The sequence below is a fragment of the Podarcis pityusensis genome (genome assembly GCF_964106645.2).
Source record: "Podarcis pityusensis genome assembly, chromosome: 5".
Taxonomy (NCBI): domain Eukaryota; kingdom Metazoa; phylum Chordata; class Lepidosauria; order Squamata; family Lacertidae; genus Podarcis; species Podarcis pityusensis.
The window spans coordinates 41,179,535-41,197,989 of record NC_138032.1 but is presented as its reverse complement, the minus strand read 5'-3'; the positions used below and the strand labels follow the sequence as shown (position 1 = coordinate 41,197,989).

Genomic DNA, 18,455 nt, shown 5'->3' with positions numbered 1-18,455 from the left:
AGAATATTAACTGAGGATGCTAGGTATGTGGGATAGAAAAATTTTGAATATAGGAACAGACATGCGATCGATTACAGTTCCCCCCGTTTTCCCTCTCCTTAACAATCCCAACTATGTCCATATAATTGTATTGGTAATAATAAAATGAAATATTAATTCAACAGCTGCCCATTAAAAAGTGTTGTTCCACAGGCTCCTGGGTGTTTTAGGTAGTAGGTATGTTATCATTAATGCAGTTGAATGTGTGGAAGCTGCATGATCCTTTCCCCAAAAAATCTGTTTCCATGAGGAGGGCAACATATGGCAAAAGCAATCAATGAGGGGAAAGGAGTGTGCTTCCTATTTTTCTTGGAGTTCTAAAATTAAGAAAGTAATTTGAGAAATGGGAAAAACACATGGAAGGAAGACACTGAAATCCAGCAGGGTCACCTTCTGTAGTGTATGCTAGGAAATGGTGTTCCTTCTGGAAACTGTGACAAAATATGCCAAATGAATAGTGAGAAACAAAATACTCCACTATCATGTTACTAATTACGCTGGAAAATAAAAGAAATTTTTAAATCGATCCCTGTCAGTGAGAATTATTGTAACATGGGGATAGATTTTATTATATATTTTTAATGGTAAAAGAAACATTATTAACTTCTGATGCCAAAAGTTACTCAGTCAGGTCAAGGTGTGACATTTATACTAGCTGGTAGAACAGAAGGAGGGGGGGGAATGTTTGGCGTATTTAATTCCAAATGTAATTTGGGCCATTTTAGGCACTTATTGCTGGCCTCCGTATTTCTACTCATCATAATGCATTTTTTAAAGTAGCTAACGTAGGACTTTATCCACTTTTATCCACTTTATCAATTCACAGAAAACTATCCCTTGCACAGTCACAGAAAACTAACAAAATTATTTTGACACAAGATCTTGCCTTTCTTTTGGCATAAGAGAATGCTTCTGGTATCTTGGATATGAGGTGTCTTACAACCATAATTCAACTCTACTAGTCTCATTTTAATGTCTCATTTTTGGTTACTGTTTGTGGGGAAGGGGTGAAGCGATACTCAGAAATATTAAATGACTAAGCTTGCAATCCTGTGCATGCTCGGGAGGAGTATCATTTAATTCAGCAAGAGTTCCAAGTGAATGTGGATAGGCTCAGTCTGTAAATTAATCTTACAATGGTGTAGCTATCTATACTGGTCTTCTGACAGGTGAGTATTTGCCATTCAGCTACTCATAGTTAATGATTCCATAAGAATACATATTTACATCAGATATTTCAAAAACCACATAACGTTCTCCACCAGATAATTCCATGGACCATCCCATGTGATTGGCACAACCTTTTATCTTTGGGGAGAGAGGACTTCTGATGATTTATTAAGCCAAAAACATGTACATGTTGTTTTGATGGAACGTGACATTAATATGTCTCCATCATGCTTAGAGCGATCCCTCTCCTTGAGAACTAGGCACAATAGCTTTGGTTCAGCTTTATGCAGAAAAGGGGTTGCCTGTGTGAAGTTTACCTGGGCTCCTTTCTGACTGCTTAGCCTTGAAAAAGCCCAAATGTTTCTATCTTCAAAGAAGGGAAGCAAATGCTAAAACCTAGTGTATGCAAATGTATACCTAGTGTAGCAGAGCGATTAAGAACATACATTAGAAACTGGGAGGTTTCCAGTTGAAATCTCAGCTCAGCCTTGAACTTCACTGGGTAGCCCCAGACAAGCCACTGTTCCTCACCCTTAGCTCTTATCTGTATTAGGAGGAATAATAATAATAATAATAATAATAATAATAATAAATATCATACAAAGTTATTGTAAGGCTATATCAGGGCAATATGTGGTGGCTCAATTATTTCTTGATGAGGCTGATCATTTAGCTCCTTTTCAAATTGGCTTCCATCTCAGATTTGAGACAGACATTCCCTTGTTCACTGTGAGATAGACAAGGGAGTGTATTCCCATTGATTTGTCCTCTCAGTGGTTTTCAATACCATTTACTCTGGTACCCTTCTGAACTATCTGACTATATTGTGGTTCAAATTCTCATCTTTCTGAAAGACTTCCTAGGAGGACGTTCTGAGAAACAACCCTGAACAATGGCTTATGGCAGGCTTCCTCAAACTTGGCCCTCCAGATGTTTTGAGACTACAGTTCCCACATCCCTGACCACTGGTCCTGCTAGCTTGGGATCACGGGAGTTGTAGGCCAAAAACATCTGGAGGGCCAAGTTTGAGGAAGCCTGGCTTATTGGGTACTGAATGGGTTCATCTGGTCCCTTGTGCTGTTTAACATCCCCATGAAACCACTGGATGATGCCCTCCATATATTTCAGTTGAGGTGTCATCAATATGCTGAAGATACCCAGCTGCTCTGTCTTTCATTTCCATCTTTTGATCCTAGGGAGGCTGTGGAGCGGTATTGGTGCTTGTACTTATTTATTTTAAAACATTTATTAGCCACTCATCTCTCAGAGATGGTTCAGCAACATCTGGAGGGCCACAGGCTACCTGTCCCTCCTATAACATGCTCTATATGGGGCTGTCTCTGAAACTTCATCAGAAACAAAATACAGCTGCCAAGGTGTTAATGGAGGCTCAAAGGAAAGATAATCTATTCCAGCATCATGCCATATTTATTGATTACAAATTTGTTCCTGGTGTCAATTCAAAGTATTGATGTTTACAACCCCAATGGCTTAGAAGGAGAACTGTGCCATCCCATGTGAATTTTCCTCTGGTCAATATGTGAGACTCTGATTTATGTCTTCTTGCCATATGAAGTATGACAGATGAGCACTGAGAAGAGGTTCTTCTTTGTCCTGGCACCAGCATGAGATCCACACAGTTCCACCTCTGCTTGGCTTTTGGAATAAAACCACATTTATTCCACACTCATTAGCTGATTAGACACTGCATTTTATTTATTTATTTTAATTTTTCAAATCTGAATTATAATAAGGCACTATAGCCCAATACAGTATGTATACAAACAATATAAAAAACTAATTAATAGCATGTGTTAAAAACAAGAATCTTTTAATAATAACGTTGAGACTTACCATGTAAGATGTATTTTAGTGTGTACTGAGCTTGCCATATGTTTTATAGATCAGTTTGGTGGTTTTAAAGGATTGCTCTTATGGTTTTGTAGTTAAATTTTTTATTATTGCTCTGATCTGATATATATTGTTAGCAACTTTCAATATTTTAAAATAGAAAAATAGCATAAACATACTTTAAAATAAATTACATATGAAGTGTTTGGGGGAGTATTAGTATGTTTGTTTCCAGAGTGTATTTCAGAATGACTGGTCTTCCAAGAAATTACGTATTTTCCCCTTCAGGGCAATGTTTTGCAACGACTTGAAAGAAAAGTATGAAGAAAAAATAGTAATTAAGGGAGTTGATGCTGAAACAATGCAGATTCTTTTGGATTACACTTACACAAGCAAAGTGCTGATCACTAAGGAAAATGTCCAGAAAGTCCTGGAAGCCGCTAGTCTTTTTCAGGTTAGTGAAGTAAAATATTTACAGCACATAGAAACCATACCAAATTCACGTGAGTACTAGTTTTAGCTCATTGTTTAGTGTGAAAATGGCTAATTGACAGCTGTTGGATTAGTCTTCGGGCAACTTGAATTTTACTATGAAAAATATTTTGCTTTGGGATTTCATTGGCTGCTCTATTTCATGACTAGATCTAATGTTCAGCCTAAGTTCACAAGCAAGGCATGCTGTGTGAATCAAAACGTGCTTACTCAGAAGTAAGTTCAAGATCAATTCCGAATTAAGTGTGCAAAGCACTGCACCCTTAAACTGGTTTTTGCTGTTTAAGGGCTGGCTCTGCCTGCCTGCCTTACCCAGCTCCTTCTTCTTCTTCTTTGGCGATCACTCGTAGCCGAGTAAGATTGTCTTCCATAAACATGGTTTTAACAGTGAGTCTGTAAGTGACTGTGGAGGCCAATTCTGGATCCACAGGTCCTTCCACAATGGGGACATTGGTTTCCGGGCAGGAGTTGATCATGGTGAGGGTTTGCCAAGCGTGCCTTTCCCTTAGCACGTTTCTCCCTTTCGTCCTGCGTTTGAGCATCTTCAGAGCCCATGACACCTTTGGTAAAAGCTGTTCTCCAGTTGGATTATCGTCTTCCAAAGCAACTACTCTATTCAGAACTTAATAATGGAAAGCGTACCCAGCTCCACCCCCCACCCCCAAACTTGTCAGGAAGGCTGCCTGCTTGCTTATGACAGGACAGACTGGAGTGCTGTCCTTGTGTCCATCCCTGGTTCTGCTACTTTGATAATGCTGCTCCTACCCTTAACTGACCATGATGGCTGTGTTCTGAGTCCACAGTGAGAGGCAGCAGAAACCATAATGGACCAATTTGCTCATCCCTACACCTACCCCACTTTAATGAGACTGGCATAATGAGGACTACCTAAAATATCTCAAAGTAGCAAGCAAGCTTTTTAATTTTTCAGCTTGATCACAACAATAATAAAAAGTGCTGAAGCATGTGAATTATTTTTAAATGGACCAGCATTCCTTCCAGTTTTTGTACCATTAACTTGTAATTCCAGCCCTGCCTGGCTCCACTCCATGTGTGGCAGATAAAGCTGGCTGTAAATATGATACAAAGGGGAAGTTTATCAAATGGAATAAGTACATCTAATTTTGATTTGAGAGCTTCGTTTCTTTAAATGTTTGCCCACATGTATCTTTAAAAAACAGGAACAAGTGGTTTATAGGCCAGGTCTGTTATGATAAGTAACCTAAATGTGTCAACAGGACATGGCTCTCAGCACAAAACTGCTGTAAACACTTCTTTAAAATACACCATCACCATTAAAAATGGTGTTTCAGATTTTTCACTTCCCTCTTTTCCTTTTAACTACTTTTTTTTTTTTTTTTAAAGTCATGCACTACTTTGTACTCCATCAACTCTAAGGTTAGGTGCATATTATTTAAAAAGTTATGGAGAAAACTGCTGAACTATTGATATCTGGAAGCACCCTGAATGCTCAGCCTTTCCTTGAGATTTTAGCTGGGATTTTGGTATGTATAGTGTTACATGCCACTCCCAATCTCTGGGCAGTGCAAGATTCGAGGGAGTTCCAGGTGTACTATCCAGGGCCCATGTTTCCTTTGTTATCCAGGGTTAACCAAAGGCAGCATTCTTTCCTGAGTAACAATGAAAACAAATTCACAGTAAACTGAAGTCTGAGATGGGTGCAATTAGAACTAGTAATCTCTCAAACTCATTCCCACCCAGTCAATCTGATCTGCCCTTCACCCTCTTTCAACATTTGATCCAGACCATGTGCATGGTATGTTGATGTGTAAACCTCTTACACCACCACCACCATTTTATGTGTATGCTGCCTTTCCATAGTTAAAACCATGCTCAAGGCAGATTACAACATAAAAATATTTACTTAAATTACAAACATAAAGGTAAAGGTAAAGGGACCCCGACCGTTAGGTTCAGTTGCGGACAACCCTGGGATTGCGGTGCTCATCTTGCTTTACTGGCCAAGGGAGCCGGTGTACAGCTTCCAGGTCATGTGGCTAGCATGACTAAGCCACTTCTGACGAAACAGAGCAGCACACAGAAACGCCATTTACCTTCCCGCTGGAGCGGTACCTATTTATCTACTTGCACTTTGATGTGCTTTTGAACGGCTAGGTTGGCAGGAGCTGGGACCGAGCAACGGGAGCTCCCCCCGTTGCGGGGATTCGAACCGCGAACCTTCCAATCGGCAAGCCCTAGGCTCAGTGGTTTAGACCACAGCCAACAATTTATAAGCACATCAAAAAGTACACAACCAAACGGAACAATCTGCATATAAATCATAAGATCTAAAAATAAAGATACAAAAAATAACACCAATAACAGTAACAAAACTCCCTAAACAATGTGGCCAGGTAGAAAAAGGCCAGCAATGCAGGGAGCAAGTCTTCCAGGACTCACAGTCAAGATGGTGTCTGGACACTTCAGGAGCCTCACCTTTTGTACAGGCTCTTACACTCTCCAAATGTTTGTGCAAATAGGCCCTGTGAAATCAGTTTTGCCTACCTGACACTGTTTATCTTCCCACTCATCACAGAATTCCTTTCTCCCCTGGAATCCCCACTTACCACATCCCAGCATTTTGAAGGTTTATTATACAGATGAGCAGCATCAAGCTCAATGAAGCATAAGAAGCCCCTTGCTGGGTTAGACCAAAGGCCCATCTAGTCCAGCTTCCTGTTCCCACAGTGACCAATCAGATGCCTGTGGGGAGACTGCAAGCTGAGTGCAACAGCACTCTCCCCGCTTTTGGTTCCCAGAAACTGGCATTCAGAGGCAAATTGCCTTCACCAGCAATGCATACTAAACATGGCATTTGCACATTTTACATCAGGGACATTGCTTCCTCACATTCTTAAGATTTGTTAAGAGCAGTAAAATAAACGAACAAGCACAGGAGGGCATGTCTGCATAGTAACTTAATGTGCTTCCTTTTCTGCTTGTAGTTTTTGCGAATGGTAGAAGCTTGCTCCAATTTTCTCAATGAAGCTCTTCATCCAGAAAACTGTGTTGGGATTCTGAGACTGGCTGATGCTCATTCACTTGATAAACTGAAGCAGCAGGTCAAGGGGTATATTATCCAGAATTTTTCCCAAGTACTGAATTACGACGAGTTCTTAGAACTGCCTGTGGATGTCCTATATAGTATGCTCAAGAGTGATGAACTCTGTGTCACTGACGAAGCTCAGGTGTTTGAAATGGTTATAAACTGGGTGCATTACAAAATAGCAGAAAGACTTCCTCTCCTTCCTTACATCCTTGAGGGTGTCAGACTACCCCTTCTGGACCCTTGGTATTTTGTAGAGACTGTAGAAGCTGAGCCACTGATCCGACAGTGCCCTGATGTCTTTCCTCTGCTTCAAGAAGCCAGAATGTACCATCTATCAGGGAACGAGGTGAGTTAAATGTTGATTGTATTAAGAAAAAGTTCAGACTAGTGATTCAATGAGCTGCTTGAACTATCTATAGGTACTCTGCAGTGAGCTTTCTGTGGTGTTCCTGCTTGTGGCAGTGTCATCCTGCCTTTTGGAAATGCTAACTTCCTAACATCCATCTCTATGGTAACATTTTCAAGAAGATAGCCATGTTAATCTCTTCCAGAAAAGACAACATATAGTTTTGTGGCACCATAAAGACTAACAGATATACAGTACAGTGATTCAGTTACTTACATCTTTAGCCCCCGTAATCATGAACATACATACACTGTTCTTACACACAGAGCCAGTGTGGTGTAGTGGTTAAGAGCAGTGGACTCGTAATCTGGTGAACCAGGTTCGCGTTTCCGCTCCTCCACATGCAGCTGCTGGGTGACCTTGGGCCAGTCACACTTCTCTGAAGTCTGTCCGCCTCACTCACCTCACAGAGTGTTTGTTGTGGGGGAGGAAGGGGAAAGGAGATTGTCAGCCGCTTTGAGACTCCTTAGGGTAGTGATAAAGCGGGATATCAAATCCAAACTCTTCTTCTTCTTTTTCTTTCTGCCTCTGGTGAAGTCCACGAAAGCTTTTGCCTTAATAAATAATACTTTGAGGTGGTGCTACAAGATTCCCCCACCTGTGACTATTTTTCAGGTATGAGTGTCAATGTATGGGAGTTGGACAGCTGCCATACTTTCCCTTTGAACACCTTATCAGTATATATTTGGAAAGAGGAAGAAGCCTAAAGTTTGTAATGCAGATTCACAAGCTATTGTTGTGGAAAGTTAAGTTCAGGATGCTTTATGGTGGGAGTTGGACTGTATATATTGAATATTCTTTCAAGAAAGAAAGAAGTCTGCATAAAAAGAAAGAGAAATTCACACCCCTTTGTACTTATATAGTACTATATAAGTAAATAAGTAAATAAAAAATTACTAATTTTATATTACGCTGATACAGTACTGATAATTTTATTGATCTAGTATTAGTAACAACTTATACTAGGAGTGGTGAACCTGTGGCCTTTCAGATGTTGTTCTGACTACAATCTCCATCATCCTTGACCATTGGCCACATTTGTTGATGGGAGCTGAAGTCCAACAACTTCTGGAGGGCCACAGGTTTCTGACCTCAGTCACCAGTTCAGGTCTTCTACGGCCTCATAAGCAAAGAAGAAATAGAATTGGGTGGCATCAGCATATCAATGGTATTTCACAGCACATATTTGAATAACTTCCCTCCAGTGGTATCACATAGAAGTTATAAAGCAGGGAGGACAGGATGAGGAGACCTATGGAACACCATAGCCACCCTGGGCTCCTTTGGGAGGAAGGTTGGGATACAAATTGCATAGGCAGAGCAAGGCGAGATGCAGAGCAATAGTTCCCAGCATAACTTTCAGAAAAAGATCTTCCACTAGAGCCATCAAAATGGTGGTTATCCAACTTCCATCTGTCAGTATGAATGCCATCGAGAGGTCCAGGAGAATTAACAGGGTTTTACTTCCCCTGTTATTCCCTCAGCACAAGGTGGAGCAATCAAGGCCATTTCAGTGGCAATTCAGACCTGATTCCAGAATGAAATGGGTCTAATTCAGGAGCAGCCCTCTAGACTTTGATGGACTTCAGCTCCAGCCTACATGGCCAATTGTCAGGGTTGGTGAGTGCTGGAGAGTCACATTTTCTCCATCCCTGGTATAAATAGTCAGTGTTATCCAAGAATATTGAAGCTATATGGGCACAATTTGCTCAATCGTTAGGGGAAAAGGTGGAGGTTTTTTTTATGTTAGACTATTTATTTCATGAATTTCATAGAGTTAGGCATGTGTGTCTTATGAAGAATATTTTTAAATAGGTAACAACCATGCATTAAATGCATGCAAACAACTCTTAAAATCATGCCTTCTAGATCTTTTGGAATAATCTGTGAAACGTTTATTACAATATATTGTATACACTAGTACACTGATCGGAATGAGTTTTGTAACTTGCAGTTATATGCGTTTTATTGTATGCTGTTTTTCTAATCCAAATTTTTTTTAAAAAATGAGCACAGCTTGCATTCAGAAGGTGGGTAGACACTCTTGAAGGTGTCTGGAGCTTGGCATGTTCCTAGGGGATTATTTACTGGGAGTGAAGGGGGGCTTTTGTTAAAATGTTAAAGGATAAAGATCTCTCCAGCTCCTTGCTTTCATTTAGATCATTTCTGAAAGAACAAAGCCGAGAATGCACGAATTCCAGTCAGAGGTCTTCATGATCATAGGTGGCTGCACAAAGGATGAAAAGTTTGTAGCTGAAGTCACCTGCCTTGATCCTTTGAGGCGCAGTCGTTTGGAAGTGGCAAAACTGCCCAACACAGAACAAGAAGCCGAGTGTGAGAATAAAAAATGGGTGGAGTTTGCTTGTGCCACATTAAAAAATGAAGTCTACATATCGGGTAAGGAAGATCATAATGCCCATGGAAATAAATGAGGGAGGAAAAATAGTTACAGCACGAGACTCTTAATCTTAGGGTCCTGGGTTTTAGCTCCACATGGGACAAAAGATTCCTGCATTGCAGAAGGTTGGACTAGATAATCCTTGTGATCCCTTCCAACTTTACAATTCTATGATTCTATGACCTGAGACTATTAAACATTAGGTTTAAGTAACAATGTTCATAGTTCTTTCAGGAGTCGGACTGTTGCCAAACTATAAATTTGTGGTCAAATTGCAGTTATCCTACAATGCTTTTGTTGTGGAAGTTTTACCCTCATTTTTTAAAAAAAGAATTGAGCTGGCTCTTGGAGAATATTGCTATATGTATTTAGAAATCAAAAATCTAGGAACAAATTCTGGAAGTTTGGTTCTAATTTGGTATCTTACATTCATCACAGGAGGGAAAGAAACGCAACATGAAGTTTGGAAATATAATTCATCCATCAACAAATGGATCCAAATTGAATATTTGAACGTTGGAAGATGGAGACACAAAATGGCCGTATTGGGTGGCAAGGTGTATGTCATTGGTGGTTACGACGGTATACAAAGAATCAACAGTGTGGAGACATATGATTCTTTTCACAACTGTTGGTCAGAGGTAAAGTACAGATGTGCTTTTGGTATTGATGAAACAGGAAACAGACTAAAATAACGACTTTCTACTCTCAGATGTTGGTTAATAGACAAATGGTGTTTTCATACCAAAAATGTGTGGGTTTTTTTTGTTTTTGTTTTTTGCATTTCCTGCATCTATAATGCAAATGTAAGATTATCTAGAAGATAAATTTAGAATGGCGTTTTCTTTTTACCCAATCAACCACCATACATGGATGTACATTATGCAAAACAAAGGTGGCAATTCTAGACATTTACCTGGAAGTAAGTTCCTTTGAATGCCATGGGCATCTTAATTGTGTCAGTCGTACACTCGTCGTCACTTGCCCCCAACTCATTTCTCTCCTCTTTATTTTTTTTTAAAAAGAGAATTAATATACATGAGCATGAAGTCCTGATGAATCTTCAGCACGTTCCTCAGTTCTGTTGTTTTGCATTATTATAGGCAGCTCCTCTCATGGTCAATGTCAGTTCATTTGGGGCCGCCAGTTACAAGAAGAAGCTCTATGTGATTGGAGGAGGACCCAATGGGAAGCTGGCAACGGACAAAACACAATGTTATGACCCAGCGACAAACAACTGGAGCTTAAAATCACCTATGCCTGTTGAGGCAAAATGTGTCAATGCCACCAGTTTCCACGACCACATCTATGTTGTGGGTAGGTACAGCTGGAACACTTTTTCTAGAATTCCAGTTGAAGGACAAGAAGGCAATGCAGTCAAACTCTGGTCCCTCTGCATTGTGAATCACCACTTGGCGGAATGGGGATAGTTTTGAATTCCATGTTGAAATATTTTTTAATGGGTTGTGCATGCACACAGAGAAGTGTAAATTGTGGGATGGGTTTTAATAGTTTTGGCTGATTGGTTGGCATCCATCTGTCTCGGGAGACAATGGAAGAATGCACCTTTGGTGGCGAAGTCAAACGGTTGGAGAGTTACAGCACTGGTAGGAGAGGGTATATTAATTGTGATTTATCCCTCTGGGCGCCCACATGTGTGGGTTGAAAGCATAGGAATTAGGCTATAAAATCTTGTTTGACCAAGTCCAAAAGTAAACTGGCTTCCCCTTTCTACCCACTTGACAAAGAATCGGGCAACAAATGGGGAAGTCAGTTTAAAAATAAGATTTACTTTCTTTATAATTGTGCATTGTTTCACAGCTACAGTAGCAGTAAAAAACCTATGCAGGCAAAATACTTCTATTCATATGATTCCATTTCATGTCCCCTTTGCAGAGTCTTCCCAGTGTGAGGAGACAGCTTCCAGTTCAACGGAAAGCTGAAATGCAATGCAAGATCCCCAGTGCCCCTTTGAAGTTTCATACTGATATGCTGTGCCATGGGGGTGGTGGTCACAGTTCCCATTGATGAGAACAGCCAGCCTGGTGGCTTTCAGATGTCTTGGGCTACAATTCCCACCAGCCTCAGTGAGCATAGGCTTCTGGAAAATGTAGTCCAAAACAACTGGAAGGGACCCGGTTGATGAAGGCTAGTTGATGAAGTAAAGTCTTTGGCTGGCTGTCTTTTCAAAATATGTGTCCTGTCCTGTCTTTGTCTTGTGGGTTGAGGAAACCTGACACTTAACATTTTGGGCTGAAGCCTAGAATGTATTTCAAAAGAAACAAATTTTCCAGAAGGAATCCTTTGCTCTCTTCCCACTTCAGGTGGAGCTATGAGGGCAGTCTATTCTTACAGCCCACTCACAGACACCTGGTGCCTGGCGACCCAGTTAAGCCACGAACGAGCAAGTTGTGGGATTGCTCCTTGCAACAACAAGCTGTTCATCACCGGAGGACGAGACGAGAAGAACGACGTCATTGCCACTGTGCTGTGTTGGGATGCTGAGACCCAGAAACTGACGGAAGAATGTGTCCTCCCCCGCGGAGTCTCCCATCACGGAAGTGTCACTCTCCGGAAGTCCTATACATACATCCGCAAGGTAGTGCCTGGAGCAGTCTCAGTCTGACATTGCAGGGATACTCGGGAGAAGGAAAGAAGAAGTTGTCATGAAATACCTCATTCCCCCAGGTTTTTATATAGGATGATCAGGATGAAACCACTAGGCTGTCACAGTCTTTTCAAGAAACAAGTATTTTTGCTCAGTTTCCTGCTGTATAGCATGTGCCTTAAATTAACATCATATCCAGAAGGACCGGGCTATTTGTGGACTTGTAAGCCAATGAGACATTCAACGATATGAGATCCCCCTATAATTAGCAATGCTGAGCTCTGTGAGTTGCAATTATTATTATTATTAATATTTTTGTAAGGTGCCACTTTGGATATTACTATTTTATTTTTTTTAAAAAAATCTGATTACTGTACTTGTATTGAAAGATGGGATAGAAATGTTTTAAATAAATAAAGTAAATACTCTGATCTGAAGTCATTTTTGCAACGTTGCAGGCAGCCTGAATATTTGCAGTCATTGTTGGCATAAGCCATAAGCAATGTAAAGCTTCCATTTATTTGCCAAACTCTTCCTCCTCACCTTTCTCTTTCTATAAACAAAACAAAGTACTTCATTTAATCCATTGCTTTTGGATTACTCTTTCCTTGCATTCAGGTACAATCAGAATTTCTTTTCCCAAAGTTCCATCTGTGGCCCAGAAGGTGGCACTGCTACACTATTTTTAAACAAATCTTTAATTTCCAGGAACAAAGGTACAAAACAATCCCTTGAATAAGGAAAAAATGCTAGATGTTGCAACATGATTTCCAGGAAAATTGTATGTTATGATTTTAAAGAAGAAGCTAAGCATGGCTATTAATTTCTCATAATCTAATTATACATCTCTGCCTTAAACTGAGTCAGACGTAGGATTATCTGCAGTGACTGGCAGTGGCTCTCCAGGGTTTCAGCCAAGAGTCCTTCCCAGCCCTACCTGGAGATGCTGGGGCTTGAACCTGGGACCTTCTGCATGCAAAGCAAATGGTACAGCAAACTAAATATGACATAATAGGCATCACTGAAACCTGGTGGGATAAGTCCCACGATTGGAATGTAATAATGGAGGGATACAATCTATTTCAGAGAAACAGACCAGACAAGAAAGGAGGAGGAGTGGCGTTATATGTCAGGGATGTGTATACCTGTGAAGAGATCCAAGATTTAGAACCTCAAAGCCAAAGTGAGAGCATTTGGGTCAAAATTAAGGGAGAGAAGAATAACAATGACCTCATTGTGGGAGTTTACTATAGATCCCCAAGCCAAACGGAGGACATAGATGATGCCTTCCTGGAACAGATGGTCAAGCATGCAAAAGGAAGGGAGATAGTAGTAATGGGGGACTTCAATTACCCGGATATTTGTTGGATGTCAAACTCAGCCAAGAGCATAAGGTCAAACAGATTCCTCACTGGCCTTGCAGACAACTTCATTGTCCAGAAAGTGGGAGAAGCAACAAGAGGAACAGCCATTTTAGATCTGGTCCTAACCAATGTTGATGACCTGGTTAGTGGGGTAGAAGTGGAAGGATCATTAGGCGCGAGTGATCATGCTCTTCTGAAGTTTACTATACAGCAGAAAGGAGCAGCCAAGCATACTAGGACTCAATTTCTTGACCTTAAGAAAGCCGACTTCATAAAACTTAGGGAAGCGCTGGGTGAGATCCCATGGACAGTAATACTAAAAGGAAAGGGAGTTCATGATGGCTGGGAGTTTGTTAAGAGGGAGATAGTAAAAGCACAACTTCAGGCAATACCAATGAGACGGAAACATGGAAGGTGCCTAAAGAAGCCAGGGTGGCTATCTAAAGAACTTTTAACTGAGTTAAGATTAAAAAAGGATGTGTACAAAAAATGGAAAAGGGGGGAAACCACCAAAGAGGAATTCAAACAAATAGCCAGCACGTGTAGACACAAAGTCAGAAAAGCTAAAGCACAGAATGAACTCAGGCTTGCTAGAGAGGTTAAAAGCAACAAAAAAGGCTTTTATGGGTATGTTCGTAGCAAAAGGAAGAACAAAGAAACAGTGGGGTCACTCAGAGGAGAAGATGGTGAAATGCAAACAGGGGACACAGAAAGGGCTGAACTCCTCAATGCCTACCTTGATTTCAGCAAGGCATTTGACAAGGTGCCCCATGATATTCTTGTAAAGAAGCTGGTAAAATGCGGTCTTGACTATGCTACCACTCAGTGGATTTGTAACTGGCTGACTGACCGAACCCAAAGGGTGCTCATCAATGGTTCCTCTTCATCCTGGAGAAGAGTGATTAGTGGGGTGCCACAGGGTTCTGTCTTGGGCCCGGTCTTATTCAACATCTTTATCAACAACTTGGATGATGGACTCAAGGGCATCCTGATCAAATTTGCAGATGACACCAAACTGGGAGGGGTGGCTAACACCCCAGAGGACAGGATCACACTTCAAAACGACCTTGACAGATTAGAGAACTGGGCCAAAACAAACAAGATGAATTTTAACAGGGAGAAATGTAAAGTATTGCACTTGGGCAAAAAAAATGAGAGGCACAAATACAAGATGGGTGACACCTGGCTTGAGAGCAGTACATGTGAAAAGGATCTAGGAGTCTTGGTTGACCACAAACTTGACATGAGCCAACAGTGTGACGCGGCAGCTAAAAAAGCCAATGCAATTCTGGGCTGCATCAATAGGAGTATAGCATCTAGATCAAGGGAAGTAATAGTGCCACTGTATTCTGCTCTGGTCAGACCTCACCTGGAGTACTGTGTCCAGTTCTGGGCACCACAGTTCAAGAAGGACACTGACAAACTGGAACGTGTCCAGAGGAGGGCAACCAAAATGGTCAAAGGCCTGGAAACGATGCCTTATGAGGAACGGCTAAGGGAGCTGGGCATGTTTAGCCTGGAGAAGAGGAGGTTAAGGGGTGATATGATAGCCATGTTCAAATATATAAAAGGATGTCACATAGAGGAGGGAGAAAGGTTGTTTTCTGCTGCTCCAGAGAAGCGGACACGGAGCAATGGATCCAAACTACAAGAAAGAAGATTACACCTAAACATTAGGAAGAACTTCCTGACAGTAAGAGCTGTTCGACAGTGGAATTTTCTGCCAAGGAGTGTGGTGGAGTCTCCTTCTTTGGAGGTCTTTAAGCAGAGGCTTGACAACCATATGTCAGGAGTGCTCTGATGGTGTTTCCTGCTTGGCAGGGGGTTGGACTCGATGGCCCTTGTGGTCTCTTCCAACTCTATGATTCTATGATTCAAATACTACCACTGAGCTATGAGGTGTGTGCACCTACACACCATGGGGGCTCTTTTTTATATTGTTGCACACCACTCCCAATCTCTGAGCGGTGCGAGATTCCAGGGTTTCTGTTTCCTTTTGGGAATGAGGCACAGTGGAGACTGTGGTGTCTTTATGATACATGGTTTATATATATACAACCTGAATCTACAATGGAGGGGTTCACATCTTTGCCACCCCAAAAGGGTCATTTCTCCTATAGCCACAACCAGAGATTCAAACAGAAATCAACCATCGTGCACTGACTCTCTCTCCAGCTTGCCACTTTTACAACCTTTTCCCCTCTAGGTTACACCACTGCCAACCCTAAAAGACTTGAATTCAAACCCTTGCTTTGTCTTTTAAATAAGGGCCCCTTACATTTGTTGTATGACACAGAGCCCCCTCTCTTTGTCTTTACTAATGGTTCAGCACCTTCCGTTTATTCTCCCAGTGGCTCATCTTCCAGGCGATTTCCTCATCAGGAAATGGGCCTGGCTTATATTTTAACATTTCCTGAATCCAGGGGTTCAGTGGCACCCAGAAACTCATAACAATATATATGTCCCATGATCCTCATACCAAGTGCATTTGTGAAGCTTCTGTTTCCGGCAGCATGTGATGCTTAACAACATGTCGTGCAGGCTTTTGGGTGGCATTTACAGTAGACTTCAAATTTAGTAAAGGGCAGATGTGCAAAGATGTTCTAAGATGGCTACTGCTCAGGACCACAGAATTTATCTCCAACACCACAAAAACATTGCCCATTTAAGCAGGAGACAGACAGACTGATCTCTCTGAAGGCTTTTTGTGCTGGGTGTGGGAGCAGCACATTTGTCCCTGTGACAGCTTTAAAAATATATGCAAGCGGAGGAGAACTCGGTTCTTTCTCAAGCAGCTAAAAATACAGAGGTGTGAAGTTCAGATTGAGTCATGCAGCACATGTATTTGGTACTCAGGAACCATATTAAAGTGCCTTGTTTGAAGCAATACTAAATAGTACCTGGTTGCATCCTAACTTGTACTTAAATGGCTAACATGGTTTGCCTTTTAAGTCTATTACGGTTGGAGGAAATTGCTACAGTCAAAATGACATCCCTCCCACCTCCATTAGTATTCATTACAGTCTTCTGTGAATTGCATCTAGTACCATCTCACTTTTGTTTCCTACCGGGCAGTCATGTGCTACGTCTGGAATAGAATATTGGAGTGAGTTGTCCCCTTGCCCAGAATATATGCAGTCCTCATTAGACAGAGACAAAGAAGACATGGAGGGATTGACAAATGAAATTGTGGGAATAGGGGAGGGGGTGGTCAATACAGCACAGATCACAGTAATTTTCTCCTGGAATGCACCCTGGTAATTATTTTCTCTTTGACACCCACTAATTTCTTCTGTAAAACCACCCTTTGATTACTGCAGCCTTTTCTTTCTCTCTTAATATTTTTGTCATTATTTTCTCCCTGATCTCGTCCTCCTTCAAAGTCTCCACTCTGTTCTAATGAACATGAAGAACTTTTAAGCATCATGTCAGGTGCTTTGAGCAGGAGACAGAGAGAACTGACAATTAAGGAAATTACTGTTAATCACTTATGGCACTACAGCAAGCAGTGCAAGACTGTGTTTCATAACCTTACACCTAATCAAATACACAAGTAATTGGGGGCATTTATTTTTTTAAAGTGTGGTCTCCCCATCTCTTATTTATTTGCTTACTGCATTTACACTCTACATTTTTCCTCTAAGGAGCTCAAGGTGCACATGGTTCTCCACATCCTCATTTAATCCTCATGACTACTCTGTGAGGTAGGTTGAGCTGAGAGGCAGTGACTCACCCAAGGTCTCTTGCTTAATTTGCAAAAGATTCTTCATTAATCCCTTCCCCAGCTCACCCATGATGTGTGCTGGCTCCTAAACCAGAGCCCCCAAGCTAGCTAGTTGGAAGGGTCCTCAGTACTCCCAATATTTGACAATTAACCAAGCTCTAGCATATGCTCCAGTTCACACAATTCCAGCATTCGCAATGGGCAGTGGGAAAACACCCCAGTAACACTTCTGTTTTGTTTTGTGGATCTCATTGCTTTGTTTTGACATTTCTTTACAGAGAGGAAAGGCAACAAATTCTGGAAAAGAATGTTCCACTTTTCTTGGCAAGTAGCTTGCAAGTTTTTCCAAGAAATGCTTTTTCTGGCTCTTTCTAAGTCAGCATTGTCATGATCGTGATATAATGATGTTACATTCTCTAAGACTGTAAATATTATGATTATGGCTATGACTACTACATGATAAGCAGATATAGAAAAAGGACATGTGTAAAGAGACTAGCTATGTATAATGTGTGTGTGTTTGTGTACATACAGTGGTACCTCGGGTTAAGAACTTAATTCATTCTGGAGGTCCATACTTAACCTGAAACTGTTCTTAACCTGAAGCACCACTTTAGCTAATGGGGCCTCCTGCTGCTACTGCACCGCCGGAGCAGGATTTCTGTTCTCATCCTGAAGCAAAGTTCTTAACCTGAAGCACTATTTCTGGGTTAGCGGAGTCTGTAACCTGAAACATCTGTAACCTGAAGCGTATATAACCTGAGGTACCACTGTACATGCACACACATACATCCTTTGAACCTGATTCAGTACATGTGGAGTAGGGTAGATGTACATGTGGAGTTCAGTACATGTGGATTCAGGAGTAGATAAGCATGCCATGTGTGTGGCATGGTAATGTGCAACACAGGTGCTGTGTGTGTATGATTCCCCCTCCGTTTACTGAGAAAGAAGGATCAGATGGATTGCATCTATGAACACACTTTCGCTTCTCAATCACATGTGCTGTGATCACATGACCAGACCTGCCTGTGTAAACTAGTTTTTAGAAGTGCTCTTAAGGAAGCCCACTGTCACCTTCTCCTTTCACAAGCACCAGCTCTGCAGTGATGAAGCGATAGTATCAAGACATACCTTTGACTGTGGCCACTGGTATCCAATAGCACACAATCAGGACCTGAGCAGGTTGTAAGACAGGATCTTTGGAGCACTCAAAACAGAAACATTCAGCCCTGGAGCTACCACTGAGTTCTGTGTAAAGGAACAGAAGGACCACCATCCATTACCCAAAGATCTACCCTAAGAACAGCTGTTTGTTTAGATTGCCAAGGCT

At 41.3% G+C, this 18,455-nt stretch overlaps 2 protein-coding genes across 6 annotated transcripts in view; one reads left to right on the top strand and one right to left on the bottom strand.

The window, feature by feature from the left end:
- Window positions 1-18,455, top strand: part of KLHL6 (kelch like family member 6) — a 252,558-nt gene that overhangs the window by 3,099 nt on the left and 231,004 nt on the right. For 3 of the 4 annotated variants that reach the window (XM_081008432.1, XM_081008431.1, XM_081008430.1), the window contains 6 exons: window positions 3,349-3,514; window positions 6,519-6,968; window positions 9,188-9,425; window positions 9,865-10,067; window positions 10,530-10,743; window positions 11,751-12,465. In XM_081008432.1, coding sequence (XP_080864558.1) covers window positions 3,349-3,514; window positions 6,519-6,968; window positions 9,188-9,425; window positions 9,865-10,067; window positions 10,530-10,743; window positions 11,751-12,052 — 1,573 coding nt within the window. In that variant the 3' untranslated portion in view covers window positions 12,053-12,465. Of the gene's footprint in view, window positions 1-3,348; window positions 3,515-6,518; window positions 6,969-9,187; window positions 9,426-9,864; window positions 10,068-10,529; window positions 11,624-11,750; window positions 12,466-18,455 lie in introns of those variants that run through there. The other variant, XR_013987180.1, reaches the window with a different exon arrangement.
- GPR148 (G protein-coupled receptor 148) overlaps window positions 2,513-18,455 on the bottom strand; it is a 110,777-nt gene continuing 94,834 nt past the window's right edge. The window contains exon 3 of one of the 2 annotated variants that reach the window (XR_013987181.1): window positions 2,513-2,865. The gene's annotated coding sequence lies outside the window, so the exon portion shown is untranslated. Of the gene's footprint in view, window positions 2,866-2,974; window positions 3,367-18,455 lie in introns of those variants that run through there. The other variant, XR_013987182.1, reaches the window with a different exon arrangement.